At 41.0% G+C, this 15,868-nt stretch overlaps 1 protein-coding gene across 13 annotated transcripts in view; it reads left to right on the top strand.

The window, feature by feature from the left end:
- The window catches only part of BCAS1 (brain enriched myelin associated protein 1), a 121,331-nt gene that overhangs the window by 100,190 nt on the left and 5,273 nt on the right, over positions 1-15,868 (top strand). For 8 of the 13 annotated variants that reach the window (XM_045363157.2, XM_074003248.1, XM_015429984.3 and 5 more), the window contains one exon: positions 11,175-11,438. In XM_045363157.2, coding sequence (XP_045219092.2) covers positions 11,175-11,438 — 264 coding nt within the window. Of the gene's footprint in view, positions 1-7,272; positions 7,339-11,174; positions 11,439-15,868 lie in introns of all 13 variants that reach the window. The other 5 variants (XM_045363153.2, XM_005569380.4, XM_045363156.2 and 2 more) reach the window with 1 other exon arrangement.

The raw sequence follows: 15,868 nt of genomic DNA, 5'->3' as shown, positions 1-15,868 counted from the left end.
AGCATCCATCTAAAACAAATTGTTAAATTCTAATGAGGTCTTATATTGCTTAAATGTATCCCCCAGAGCTATCTTTTAGATGCTGTTTGGGAAAATTTTGGGGGAGTAGAAAATGTGTAAGTCTAAATTCTGAGGGAAACAAATTGAGAAGAAAAGCGTCCTTTGGAATCAATTCGCCATAGGATAGGGAAGAAGGTAGATGAGGACACTCTTTTCCCCAGCAATCCCCTTTGGATTCTTAGAATTGGGTCTCATGATGTCCATTGTTCTTATTACCAGTTGCCCATGAAAAGGCCTGGGAACATGAACATTATCTTTGCAAAGTTTAAATACTGATTGTTGGAATTTCCTTTAAAATTCCACGTACTCTAAGTATTTTTTTTTCTTTTTCAGTTTTGCTTTCATTAAAACACTATATATTATATTGTGATTAATTCAAATAAACAGATGATGAGTTTTCCAGCTTACTAAAATCCCTACCACTCCCTATTGTCACACCCAGTCTAGCTCACTCATTTATGTTACCGGCTCTTTCCCTGTGGGTATTTGGGTTTGCAACCCCTGACAGAGAACCATCTCATTCTTTAGAACAACTTATTTGAATCATACTGTCTGGATTTATCATACTTAGATTAACTATTGCTCAATGGATGGACATTTGGTATGTTTTCAACTTTTTGCATTTCATTCATTCACTTCTTCAACAAATAATTATTGAGTGTTCATTATATTCAGGCACAAGGGATACAACAGTGAGCGTAAACAGGTGTGGTCTGTTTCCCCATGGAGAAGAAAATAGACATTTATTTTTAACTCTATCCTCATATTCAGTGAGCACACACCAAGTGTCTTACCCACGTTATCTCAATTGCTTCGCAAGCCTGTATGAAGATCCTTATACACCTACTTTTATGCACATGTGTTAACGTCCCCATTGCGGAGATTTCTGGAAGTTGACTCTAGCAATTATTTTTAGGAAATACTTTTTGGTAACATGTCCATGGCTTCCAAACTGATTCAAAGTCTTTGGATTTATGCAGGAAAGAAAAAACCTTCCCACAGTTTGAAAATAGAGACAACATCTGGCCCATCACTAAGGGTTTTTTGAGGTTGCGGGGGGAGGGGTGGGTTGAGCCAAATAAATAAACATTTCAAACAAATTTTGGATATTGTTAGCAAAATATCGGTTTGTTTAAATAATTGTCTTAATGGAAGAGAAAACTCAATAGAATAACCTATGCTTTGTATTCAGTTTCACCATTCACCAAATCATTGATTTTCTACTTTCTATCCTTCGCATTTCTCCCCCTTTTTTTTTTCTTTTTGAAACAGTCTCGCTTTGTCACCCAGGTTGGAGTGCGGTGGCACAGTCTCTGCTCACTGCAACCTCTACCTCCTGAGTTCAAGCAAGTCTCATGTCTCAGCCTCCCGAGTAGCTGGGATTACAAGCGTATGCCAACACACCTGGCTAATTTTGTGTTTTTAGTAGAGACAGGGTTTCACCATATTGGCCAGGCTGGTCTCAAACTCCTGACCTCAGGTGATCCACCCGCCTCGGGCTCCCAAAGTGCTAGTATTACAGGCATGAACCACGGCGCCCAGCTGGAGATCTTTTTCTTTCTAGAAATTTACTGCTCATAAAAATAAAAACAGGAAAAAAAAATCATTTTTAAAATAACTATATTTTAGGGAAAGGAAAACAGAATCATATAAGTCCTAACAGGGTATTCAACACATAGAGACGTAGCACTTCACAAAAATTCTGCGGGCTCCTGCAGGATTTTAAATAATTGCGAGGAATATCGAAGACATCTGTCATGCCCTAAATAGGAAAAGATTCTTATACATATTAATTCAGCTGTATGTCAAGAAATTGAATATTTGAAGTGCTGGTGTATTTTTATAAAGTGAGGGGGTAGAATATTGCATTCATGTGTCCACAAAGCAGGTAGGCAGATGAAACCAGAAAGATGGTAGATAGAAATATCTAGATACAGATTTATACTTCGTCAATATTAATAACACCTTACACATGAGCGTGCTTTCCTCCTCCAAACTATTTTCACCTACATTACTTCATTTACTCCTCCTCATATCTTTCTTTGGACCATTAGATTTGTAAGAAAATCTTTGTTGGAATAATGTTCTCGGGCTTAGAGAAATACTATGAGCTTTAATAATGGGTAAATTAAAAGTCCAAATGAGGAGGCAGCCATAAAATCAGAGGGTTTTATTTTTTTAATTAATTACATTCAATCCAGTAAGTGTAACAAAACCTGTTGAAATGTACTATTGGAGGTGGAAAGAGGGTGGTCTGTGATGGTAGTTACAAAACAGAAAACCAAAAGTCTTCAATCTGAAATTCTTCCCTGAGCTTTAAAACATTAATACTGATTTGCTCTTTAAGGAAAGATTTCTGAAGGAAGCATTAATTTGGCCAATTCCTGTCCCTACAAATGACTTGTATCCCTTTCTACCCTAAAAGGGTCACTGTAGTCATTCAGTACTTTTCAGTTACCGGTAGTAATAACAATGAGAGCTACCGTTTATTTACTGTGTGCTAGGCACTTTGCACACAGTATCTCATTTATTAATAGAGAACTCCAGGAAACAAGCGCTCTGTCTTTCCCATGGTGGACATGAGGATACAGAGACTCGTGAGTATTTACGGGATTTTTCCACGGTCTCAGAGCTGGTAAGCGGGAGAGCCAGAATTCCAACTAGTTTTTTTGTTTTGTTGTCATTTTATTATTCTAAAACTCACCCTTTGACTCATGTGTAATTGCTGCTTCCTGTGCTTCTGCAGCTGATATTCTCAGAAAGGATATGAAGGTAGAACAACCACATGCTCCATTTTTGTGATTTCTTTAGTAGTGCGTTCTGTGGAAATACCATTTTGATGCATTGAGCTGTTGCACTTACCTAAAATGACAATAAGGCAAAGGAGAAGAAGATTAATATATGGCTTACTTAAAGCTTGCACATAGATTTTCTAAATACATTTGTCGCTAAAACAAAATTTACCATGGCTGGGGAGTTTTCCCGACTAGTCCAATTCCATTTCAAGTGAGCATCTTGGTAAAATACTAGACTCAGATCCATTACCTTTGTTGATCCTAGAAATTTCCAGTAGATGCCGTTCCTTGGATTTGTTTTCTGGTAAACAGTATTGCAGATATACTCACCATATATTAAATTTTCAACCCAATTATTTTTCTTTAAAATGTCAATTGCGTTTGAATTATATTGCCATCAAAATACATTAACATTCCTTTCAAAGAAATGTGAACTGACCACCAAACATTTTTGCTAGATTTTTGAATAGCTAAGTGATATACATTGGAGATGGTTCAAACATTCCTCAGAGTATCAAGCTATAGGAATGCATGACACGATGAAAGAAATAAAAAATGATTTCATTAATATACAAGGCGTGGATGCCACAAGTAGCTTCCATCTCAACACTGCAGGCTGAAAGCCCTGAGATGCTTCACCTTTGACTCTCATGAATAAAAATTAACTCCATGAAGAAAGTTGCTCAGTATCACACTGGAAAATCTCTGAAATTACTTCATGGTCTTTAAACTGTTCTTCAAAGTATTAAATAGTCTCTGGAAGAATTTTAGTCTCTTTAAACAGTAACTTTGCTATTTTTGACAGCTGGAAAAAATAAGCTTCTATGTTTATGGTTCCTTCGAATAGAGTTCAACATGAATTATTCTGATTTGTCTCTGCAAAGAAAAAAAGAAAGATGGATAGAAGAAAAGGAGGGAAGTGAGGGAGAGAGGACAGGAGGAAAGGAAGGAAGGAAGGAAGGAAGGAAGGAAGGAAGGAAGGAAACAGTTGTTATTAATAATAACTGCTGCTACAGAAGTGACTTCAGATGGACTTAATAAGATTCTAAGTCTAAACCCAAACTTCAGTCACCTTTGCATACATACAGCTTTATATGCCTCAGAATAAGCAATAAAGAAAAATCGCTGAAAAATTTGAGATACTCTCTCTCTCTTCTTATTTTTTCTTTTTAAGAAGTTGAACTTCATTGCAGTAATCTCCCTGACAGCCTGGAGGTCTGTTTTCATGATGTCAGCTGAGATCAGCTGCTGTCAACACAGCCTTCTGATTCAATCCCAATTCTTCTCCAAGGGCTCTCAAAGAAATGGGGGGAAAGAAAGCAAATTGAAACCTTAAATTGGCAGAGTCCCTAATGAATGCCAAATTGAAACAACTAATGGGAAGTTTAGAATTCCTCTCTCCTAGGGGGCAAGTGAAAGAACTTTATTCTCTAGAAAGTGGTGGAGTGGTCATGCATGACTCTTCACGTCCATTCAGTGTTTGCCTAAAAAGCCATTTTGTGCATTTGTTTGTTTTTTTGCTGCTCAGCATTCCCCAGAGGTTGACAGATGTGATCCAAAGCCATAGTGTAAAGGCCACTTGGGAATGCGCTTGAGTAGGAAGAGCTGTGACGACACAGCCTGAATTTGGAGGCTGAGTTAAATCCCTATGTGTCCAAAGCTTTGGGTGTGATGGGAAGGCTGACAGAGCTGATTGTGAGGAGGGAAGAAATAACCAAGAGTTCATTTCTTTTTCTAAGCCTTCTCAAGCAAGACTGGCCTTTGTAGAACAAGGCACAGGACACGGAGGAAGGAAAAGCCCACTTTCCATGTAGATAGATCTAAATTTTGTGGAGAGGACAGTCCGATGTTTGTTTGCCATTGGGTTGAAAATCTCAGTGAAACCCGCAACAATGATGTTCCTCAGTACACGGAACTTCCAGACACCGCCTCTTTCACACTAAGCAGTATATTAAAAAGAGTACAGCCCTTCTGAAATTCCAGTGCTTTGGGAGGCCAAGGCTGGAGGATCACTTGAGCCCAGGAGCTTGAGGCCAGCCTGGGCAACATAGTGACACTCCATCTCTGCAAAAAAATTTTTAAAAAATAACTGGGCCAGGCACAGTGGCTCATGCCTGTAATCCTAATGTTTTGGGAGGCCAAGGCAGGTGGATCACGTGAGGTCAGGAGTTTGAGACAAGCCTGGCCAACATGGTGAAACCCTGTCTCTACTAAAAATACAAAAATTAGCTGGGCATGGTGGCAGGCGCCTGTAGTCCCAACTATTCAAGAGGCTGAAGCAGGAGAATTACTTGAACCTGGGAGGCAGAGGCTGCAGTGAGCCAAGATCATGCCACTGCACTCCAGCTTGAGCAACAGAGTGAGACTCTCTCAAAAAAAAAAATAATAATAATAGCTGGACATGGTGGTGTACACCTGCAGTCCTATCTATCTGGGAGGCTGAGGCAGGAGGATTGCTTGACCATGGAGGTTAAGGCTGCTGTTAATGGTGATTATGCCGCTGTACTCCAGCCTGGGTGACAGTGGGACCTTGTCTCTTAAAAATAATAATAATAGCAAAAATAAAGAAAAGCACAGTTGACTCCTGATGAGGGGACATCCCATAAACATCCACATTTGAGTTTGGTCATCTTCCGTCTTATCCAAGCTTTTGTCATTTTGTTTAACATTCAGCAATTTCATACAGTGAATGCTCAGTAAATGTTTATTGACTGAGTGGTGCCTCCTGCCTTCTAGGGGCAGTATCAGGAGGTGGTTTAGAGTCTGGAATATAGTCATTGCCTGCTGTCCAATACTGGCACTCAAACCTGCTAGTTCCATGGTGATGCTAGCATCTTTGAGCTTCCATTTCCTTGTCTGAAAAATAAAGTAATTCCTCATCTTAAGGTTCTGACATAATGAATAAATGAAATAATGCAAGTTATTATCTCATTTAGCACAATGCCCAGCACTTAGTAAGCACTCCACTAAAAATTATCCTTCATAAATAACAGTTTGTATTATCTCTAATGTGAACACCATAGCTCAGATAACAAAGATACATAATATTAATCAGTCAGAAAGTATTTGAGTGCCTTCAATGGACAGTCAAGGCCATAAATAACAGTGGAATCTGGAGTCTTCCTCTTTGCCCCACATTGTTGAAACCCTGCTCTCTACACTCCTCCCATAGCTGGGAAGAGGAGACATTAAGCAGTGATCAAATATGTGGGAATTAGACCTGAGTCAATGTTGTTGATAAGAATTGAGCATTTTATTACCAGATTTTTAAGGTATCAAGCACTAAGCAAAGGATATTACTAAATGCACGGTTAAAACCACAGACCTCAGCATGAGTCTGAACTTGTATATGGCCAACTTGCTGAGCGCAGTGGTGCTCAAACTCAAACAATCCTTAGCGCCACCTGGAGAGCTTATTAAAATGCAGATCGTTGAGCCTCCACCCCTGAAAGCTTCTGATTCATTAAGCTCCAGAGTGGGTCTCCAGAATTTGCCTTTCTAGCAAGTTCCCAGGTGATGCTGAAGCTGCTGGTCCTGGAATCACACTTCTAGAACCATTAGCCTAGAGTGTGGAGTTTAAGGAGTCAAGGCCAACCCCATTTATCCCTGTCACTGGTGTTGCTGGCTATAGGGGGTGCTAAAGGGTAGAAAATGAAATACTCAGCCGGGCACGGTGGCTCAAGCCTGTAATCCCAGCACTTTGGGAGGCTGAGACGGGCGGATCACAAGGTCAGGAGATCAAGACCATCCTGGCTAACACGGTGAAACCCCGTCTCTACTAAAAAATACAAAAAACTAGCCGGGCGAGGTGGCGGGCGCCTGTGGTCCCAGCTACTCCGGAGGCTGAGGCAGGAGAATGGCGTAAACCCGGGAGGCGGAGCTTGCAGTGAGCTGAGATCCGGCCACTGCACTCCAGCCTGGGCGACAGAGCCAGACTCAGTCTCAAAAAAAAAAAAAAAAAAAAAAAAAAAAAAGAAAAAAAAGAAAATGAAATACTCAGCAAAACTCTATCAAGAAGAGAAAAAAAACAAAACAATAAAACACCCACAGCCTAAATATTCCCAGTGGAAGGCTACTCATGGGTCAGTTGTTCATTCAGTCTTCATTTAATATGTTCAACTATCTCCTCCTTCCAACACTAATTGGAACCATCATCATTTATCTGAGAATTGCCTAATTCCAGGATTTAGTACTTTTGTTATTTTTGAAGGCCAACACTTGAATTTAATTAGATACGGTTACAAATTGCATGGAAATCTCTATCTGATGAGTAACATGTTTCCAGTTGGTCTTCCATTTGTCTTGATCCCAAACCTCCATGATAAATGACTGAGATCATCCATTTCAGAACCTTCCTGCATTCTCCATGTCACTGTACTTGTGGTGGCTGAAGGCCATTGTCTGTTTGTTATTTTAGTCAGTGAAAGGGGATGGAGGGATCACCCACTCAGAAGAAATAAATGGGAAAGACTCCAGCTGCCAAGTAAGTAACCTCGAACTCAGTTTGGTGGTGGGATTAGCTGGTGTATTCTCACTTCTTCACAGTATACTTTTCAATAACATTCTCAGCCACAGCCGACTCATTTAACATCTCAGGATTAAGCACCTACTATATACCAAGAACGAGACTGGGATCTGCAGACACAAGCGTGAACAAACTACAGTTCCTCAGCTTTATCCTATCAAAAAGTTTTCACACATGCGCTCCCCTCTTTTCTGCATTAAATATCTCTTCTCACCCTTCACTTTTTGCCATAAATGTCACCTCCTCAAAAAGACCTTCCATATCTGCCTCTCATAACTACACCTTGTTCTTTTATTTCATAGCATCATCACAAATTGTAATAATTCATTTATCTCCCCTGCCCCTTCTCATGTCTGCCTGGAATGTCTGTGGAGCAAGAAGTCTCCTTTTATTTCTCTGTCACCTTGCATGGTGTTTGGCAAGTACTCGAATCTATGTCTTGAAGAGAATAAAGACATGGAGCGGGGGGACCACACAGTTTGCTTTCATTACTTTCTTTATTCTAAAGAAATATAGTTATGACATGTTTATAACTACATATGTTCCTTTTTTAAAATGGGATCATGCAACTGTACTCCTTTTTTAATTTAAAAATACACCTCCACAAAAAAAATGGCATCAAATATTCTTCTAGTAGTTTTGACAATATAGAGAAGTGGCTACAAGAATGAGTGGTAGACTCAAACTATCTGGTTCAAATCCTGGCTCAACCTTTTTTTTTTTTTTTTTTTTTTTTCCCTGTGTGACTTAGGCAAATTGCCAAATCTGTCAGTGCCTCAGCTTCCTCATCTATACAAAGAAGCTATGAAAAGTACTTCCTCATAGGGTTGTCATACTTAGATGAATCAATACGTGTAAAACATAACATTTCTGGTACAGAGGGCTCAGTACATGTTAGCTACTGTATTAGTCAGCATGGGCTGCCATAACAAAATGCCATAGGTGGTTGCTTTAAAAGCAGAAATGTATTTTGTTGCAGTTCTTGTGGATGGAAAAGATAGGATTAAGGAGTAAGCAAATCAGCAGGGTTTGGTTCCTGGTGAGGACTGTGTTCCTGGCTTGTAAACAGCCACCTTCTTGCTTGTGTGTCCTTACATGGCAGAGAGAGAAAGAGAATAAGCTCGCCAATGTCTCTTTTTATAAGGACACTAATCCTATTGGGGCAGGGCTCCACCCTATGCCTTTGTTTAACCTTAATTACTTCCTATTCCAAATATAATCACATTGGGAGTTAGGGATTCAACATATGCATTGGGGTGGAGGCACAATTCTACTGTTAACAGTGTCTATTTGTTACTATTACTATTATGCAGCTGATAGGGAATTTCCATCTATAATGTTGCCCATATCACACTCATGAATGGACAGCAATGACTGTAAATAGGTTATAGTATTTTTATTTCCATAATAATTGGTTTATCCTACATTTTTAAAACAGGAAATATATTGCTTTTTACTATACTCATTTTGTTTCTTAAGTTATGACTATACCTGGCCCCCAAACTATGTCCCTGGACAACTTTGGAACCAAAATTCCCAAAGATTATTACCTAAAAACAGGATAAAATCATTTTATTCAAAAAGAAAAGCTTAAATATGATGGTATATTTTGTCTGGAATTTTACAGTGAAGGAATTATGCCAATAACCTTGGTGATTCTAAAATTGGAATGACATCGTACAAATCCAAATAAGCTGGAAACATCATTCTATTTATACGCACCTAGGAGTGTTTTCAGAATCCAGTTGGGAATTTTATTTTCCGGAGCCTTGGATTCAGACTTGAGAACACTGGTGTGTCCTTTCCATTTTTAGCTAATTTAATTCTCACAGCACCATAAGGTGTCATTTCTTTTATTGCTCCCATAGAGATGAGGAAACTAAGAGGTCAGTTTATCCTTGGTCACACAGCAAGGTTATGGTGGAATTAGAAACAAACCAGGTCCTTCTGACTCCAGGCACTGAGCTCTTAGCCACTCACTGCATCTTAAAGTCTTCTACACAACAAAAACAGTTAACAAGGCATTTGAACTGGGATCTCTGGTTTCTGGCCTTTCTGAAGAGCGTGGTGGTGAGAGTTTCTGTTTCATTCTAAGGAGAGTATCTGCTCTGGGCTATCTATCGTACTTGGACATCCATCTCTTAGCATTTGCTGCAACTCTGACAGTTGGGCTCTGCCAGAAGTATTCAAGACATGTATTGCAGAAGAGCTTCTCAAGGTACACTGGATGCCTGTTGCTTCTTTCTCCAAGGACTTCTGGCCTCTGAAGAGCACCGGTGGAGGCCTTCTGGACTGGGGAGTCTCTGCCATTTGACTTCCCGTTTATTTCTGAGGGGGGTGCATGATTCACTGGAGTGAAAGGAAAGCTCTCCTTCAGTTGATGCCTTCTCCATCAAAGCTGCTACCTTGTTATAGAACTTTTTACCTGGGGACAGTACATAACTTCATGAATCACGCTATACACACGTATCCGGTGGGTCAAGTGTGTTTGACAGTTGCCACCGTCAGGGCTTTAAAACTTTTGAAGTCAATATTTAGAAGTTGACATATTTTGCATTTTTAAAAATTTAATTTCAAGGTTCTCTTGAAAAACAGAAGTTCTGACCATACTGGAGCTGCAAGCCTACGTGGTATCTCTTGGCTGGATCAGGGCAACTGTTGCCCTTTGGACAGGGCATATAACGCTCAGTCTCCCCTGCTCTAAATTTTCTCCCCAACATCAAAGCCAGCCTTGCTTGAACTGGTGCTTTCCTTACACTGGAGAAATATTTTTTTGGATGTTTGTTGCTTTTGCAGCCAGAGAAATAAGATATTCACATGGTTATTCTTACCCCAACCTGCATTTACTAGATTTTTGGATTTTACAGCCTCATCTCATAAAATTATTAGAAACATGTGGGATTGTAAACCTTTCATTTTGACAAAAAAAAGGATATACATTCAAAACTAATAAAACAATCATCTCTTTTACCACCATTTCATGAAGCAAAAGGACAATTTCACACCAAAAATTAGGGTAGATGTAATCATGAAGAAAAGAATGGGCATCCCCCAAGAAAACACTCACATGTGGTTGCAAGTGGGAGGAGCCCCCTCAAAGCTGGCTTCAGCATAGAAAGTCTTCAGGAACAGCTAGATCTAGGAGGCACACATGATACCATCAATGCCTGGTCTTTCTCTCTCTGTCTCTCTCCATCTCTCAGCTGTGCTTTTCTCTATGTTGGCTTCCTTTTCGGGAAGATTTTCCCTAGAAATATTGGTGGTTCTGGAAGCTCCAGTCTTACAACTTCACAGCTTCAAATCTAAGAGAAAGGGAACCAGCCTCTCTCTTATTTCAGCAAAGCTGTGAGATTAGCTCCAGTGTTATCTGCATTTGGCTATGCTGAGCCAATCACAGCAGGCCAATCACAGACAGTGCTCTGATTGGTCAGGCCTAAGTCACACGCTCTTGTCTGGAGGTGGAAGTAGTTTGCCTGGACCACATGGAGTAGATGAGGAAGAAGTGTGTTTCCCCAAGAAAAAGCCAAGTTCTGGTACCAGAATAAGGGATAAAGAGTGCTTTCTGGGATAACATAAAATGTATTAATGAATTACTAGATAACTAAATAAATGTCCCCACCATGACTTCATAAGTGCAAATTTTTCTTTTTTTTTTACTTTCATTTCACCTAGGATTCATGAAAATGTAGATACTACCCACCATTTGAACATCTCTGTTTTAACATATTTGTTCCCTTGCTATTGAGAGTTGCCCTGCAGCCACTAAAAATGTACTTTGTTTGAAATTGCTGTAGACATCAGACTCCGCAGAAAAGACTATCACACCACCAGAGCCAGAACCAACAGGAGCGCCCCAGAAGGGCAAAGAGGGCTCCTCGAAGGACAAGAAGTCAGCAGTCGAGATGAACAAACAGAAGAGCAACCAGCAGGAAGCCAAAGAACCAGCCCAGTGCACAGAGCAGGCCACGGTGGGCACGAACTCACTGCAGAATGGGGACAAGCTCCAAAAGAGACCTGAGAAGCGGCAGCAGTCCCTTGGGGGCTTCTTTAAAGGCCTGGTAGGTGGATTTTTTTGTTTGTTTGTTTGTTTGTTTTTGCCTCTTCTTTCTGGGCTCTCTCCTTCCCCAAGACCATCTGTCCCAGTCAGTTTTTCAAATTCTACATGTGGCTCTTCACGCTGGGATCCCAGGTCTATCACTCAGGGTTTTTGAACTGCTATGTGACTTCCAGCAGGTTCAATCCTTCTCCACTTTACAAACTGAGACCTTAAGCAAGTTTTTGCCTCTCTGAACCAGATTTTTTATCTGTGCATAAATAATGGTGCCTAACTCACAGAGTTCATGAAACAGTTAGGTGAGATAATGCATCTAGTGTGTCTTGTGCATAGTAGATGCTCTGGGTAATATTTGTTGAATGAATGAATGGAGAATTAATGCATTATTGGCTTATTTTATTTACATTATATTATGCCAATTAGAAGTGTTTAAAAAAATTAGACAAATCAAGTTAAAACACACTTTATGTTGTGAGCAAAGAACAATTCATGAATTGGGCAGCACTCAAAACCCAAAGAGGTTCAGAGAGCAATGAGCAGTAAGCTTTCACAGGCCAAACATGGAAGCAAAGTAGAAAATTTATCTCATTGGGTACAATGAGGCATTTGCCTTATTTGGTCACAATGTGATGAGGTGTCTGCCTTATTTGGGAATGGTCTGATCAATTGGTTGCCTGTAATTGGCTGAAGTTTAGCTATTTGTGATTGGCTGCAACCTGGCTATTTATTACAAAAAAAAAAAAAAGTATCCTCATAAGGTAGGTTTTGGTTTGTTTACTTACTGAGTGTGGTTGCAGTTTGTTACATAGATACTCAGAGTAAGGAGACTGCCTCAGGCTAAAGGCCTGCTTATTTAATTTAACAAGGGTGTAAATGTACAATTGTGTTACTCCATGGACTATAGAATCAATGGCTGCTAGATGCAGAGGAAATTTTTTTACTGATTGCAATTTTAGGCAGACTGGTGAGGAGGTGTTTTAGATTTGCTTATTTTACTCTCCTTTACAAAATGGAAGCCCATCTTCACCACTAGACTCCATGAGGGTAGGGGCGCCGCCTTTCAGGTTCAAGGCTGTATCTCAAGCACTTGAAATAGGACTGCATAAACAGCAAGTGCTTGACAAACAAAGGAGTGAATGGATGAGATTAAAATAATAGATACCAAAATAGGATATATAAACTTGGAATACATTACTTGAAATTGTTGCGCTTCGATAAAACATTGTACTCCACTTCAAGCACACTTGCAATTTCTACTTGCATGTTTAAAAAATACCCACTTTGTGAATGGAGACACTGAAACTGCATATCCATTAATCATTTAATTTACATATGGAAACCACTGAAATTTCTTCCCTTCCTTCCTTCCTTTTTTCCCTTCTTCCTTCTTTCATTTTTCTTCCAAAAATATTTATTAAGCACTGCATCTAAAGCACATTCACACTCATAGCTTCTCTCTCCTATTCCACAAGATGTAATAGTTCTTTATTAGCTGCTGCTTTCTGGGTGTAGTGCAGTCTTCAAACTAATCATGTAGTCCTTGCAGTGGTTTCATTGATGTGAGGAATGTAGATGTTGATGTAAAGCAAGAATGCCAGTTCGTAGCCCTGAGAGAGACTTCACCCACCTGGGTGAGGCTCTATTGGATTTGCCCACACAAGTCTTCTCAAAATGTACTGTGCACACGAATCACCCAGGGATCTATTAACACACATTCTGATTGAGTAGTTCTGGGGTCCAACCTGGGATACCACAAAGCTCCTGATTGATGCTACAAAAGCTGCTGATCCAGGGACCACACTTTGAGTAGCAAGTTGCTAAAGGACCAGAAAAGAAGATGTTGGGGAAAGCATTTGGGTTTCTTTTAGTTTACTCTTTTTTTTTTTTTTTTTTTTTTTTTTTTGAGATGGAGTTTCGCTCTTGTTGCCCAGGCTGGAGTACAATGGTGCAATGTTGGCTCACCGCAACCTCCGCCTCCCAGGTTCAAGCGATTCTCTTCCTTCAGTCTCCCAAGTAGCTGGGATTACAAGCATGTGCCACTATCCCTGGCTACTTTTGTATTTTTACTTGAGACGGGGTTTCTCCAAGTTGGTCAGGCTGGTCTCGAACTCCCGACCTCGAGTGATCCACCCGCCTTGGCCTCCCAAAGTGCTGAGATAACAGGCATGAGCCACAGCGCCTGGCCTTAGTTTACACTTTTTTTTTTTTTTTTTTTTTTTTTTTGAGACGGAGTCTCACGCTGTTGCCCAGGCTGGAGTGCAGTGGCGCGATCTCGGCTCACTGCAAGCTCCGCCTCCCGGGTTCCCGCCATTCTCCTGCCTCAGCCTCCTGAGTAGCTGGGACTACAGGCGCCCGCCACCACGCCCGGCTAATTTTTTTTTTTTTTTTGTATTTTTAGTAGAGACGGGGTTTCACTGTGGTCTCGATCTCCTGACCTTGTGATCCGCCCGCCTCGGCCTCCCAAAGTGCTGGGATTACAGGCTTGAGCCACCACGCCCGGCCAGTTTACACTTTTTTAACCCATGATTTATTCATTCATTTAAAATGAACACCACCCACAGAATGATTTACATTGTGGCTTCTAATTATTTTAATAGAAGCCAGCCTCTACAATAAGCATGAAGGCTGAAAAAGAAAGATGGTATGGCAAAGTTCAGATGATTTCTAATAATCTGGTCATTCATTTAACAAATATTTGTAGAGTATTTAGAATCCTGGCACTGAGCTAGACCAGAGGTATTAAAAATGCAACCCTTGTTTTTGTAAATAAAGTTTTATTGGAACATTGCCATGTTCATTCATTTACATGTTGTCTGTAGCTGCTTTCACACAAAAACATGAGGGTTGACTAGTTGGGTTGACTAGTCAACTAGACTGCATGGCTCATAAGACTTAAAATATTTGCCATCTGGCCCTTTGCAGAAAACATGTTCCAAGCCTTGAACTAGGCACTGGAGGTACATTCAGCAAACAAAGGGGATGGGGTCCCTGACATCACGGGTTCATATTCTAAGGGGAAGCATGGAGCTAAAAAGTATTAATAGATAAGTTAAAAAACAAAGTTAAACTTATTAAAACTACAAAGTTAAAGTTACAAAATTAAAGGCAAAATTTGCCAACAAAATTGTAGGTCTGGGAGATCACTGAGGGAAATAAACAAGGTCCCGCGATAGAGTTTACCTAAGTATGGATGGGAGGTGTGTGCTACTTTTGCCTGAGTGTGTGTGGGGGGCGGGGTGTGCTACTTTTAATTGGTGGATCCCAAAATTGTCTCTGAGGAGATATGTCTGAGATGAGACAGGAAGGGTTAAAGGTGCCAGACAGGAAGAGAGCAACGTTCATTCTTCCAGGAGGAGGGGACAGCCCTGGCAGAGGCGTGGGGGTGGGAATGAGCTTAGTGAGCTTAGTACATTTCAGGAAGAGAAACGAGGCCCTGGTTGCTGCGGGTGGAGAGGTAGGGTGGGGGAAGAATGGTGGAAGTAAGATTGGAGCCGTGGGCTGGGACCTGCTCGTGCAGGCTGTACAGGCTGTGCACGGAATGGGGACATAATCCTACCTGAGCAGGGAAGCTACTCACAGATATTAAGTAAGAAGTCTTGGCCCCTGTTGATAACATTCAAAGATTTTATTTTGCTGCTGTGCTGGAGAATGGCTGTTGAAGGTCATTAGGAGCTAGTTAATACAGGTCATGTTTCCTGGGAGAGCTGATGGAGATTGGCCTGGTGATTCCTGAGGAAGAGACAAGAAGTGGACAGGTTTGAGACACTAATTACAGTTCTAGACACCGAGTCCCTCCTCTGGGACCACACTCCTTTACAGACCTCATCTCTTTAGGATGGCAGCATCCCTGCAGGGTGGGACTGCTTCTGCCACACCTCCCAGACACATAAGCCAGGCCTCCAAGAAGCTGGTCTTTTCCTGAACATTCCACAAGTTCTCAGAGACAGAGTCAGCATTCAGCTCAGGTGCCCTAGACCCCAAGTCCTGCACTGTCCCAGTGTCACAAGGCCTTCAGCAATGATGGAGGATGGAGGGGGGCTTCCCTGCCACTGTCCAAAGACCAAGCCTCAAAGACTTTCAAGCTGGACACATTCCCCAGGGTTGCCCGACTGCCTTCCTGGGAGGGGAACGCTGGCAGCCAAATCTGTCACCGCCCACAGAACTCTAGTGGTGCCTGTCACCCACAGGAAATGAGACACACCACAGGCCGATCCCTGCGTGATCTTTGTCTCACAGTGACGTCCTCATTAGTCAGGTCCTCTTTTCCTCCTTCTCCATCATGCTGCTTGAGTTCTAACTGAGAGCAACCCACTTGGTTTTCAAAAATCTGGAAAGAACTGGAAGGAAGCCCTTGGAATTCACGAAGTCCAACTGTTTGCAAACATTTTCCTTTCTTTTTGAGCGAAGGGACTTTTTCTGTTTACAAAAGAAAAT

This window comes from Macaca fascicularis, chromosome 10 (assembly GCF_037993035.2).
Source record: "Macaca fascicularis isolate 582-1 chromosome 10, T2T-MFA8v1.1".
Taxonomy (NCBI): Eukaryota; Metazoa; Chordata; class Mammalia; order Primates; family Cercopithecidae; genus Macaca; species Macaca fascicularis.
The sequence above is the reverse complement of the archived record's forward strand: the minus strand, read 5'-3'. Positions and strand labels throughout refer to the sequence as shown.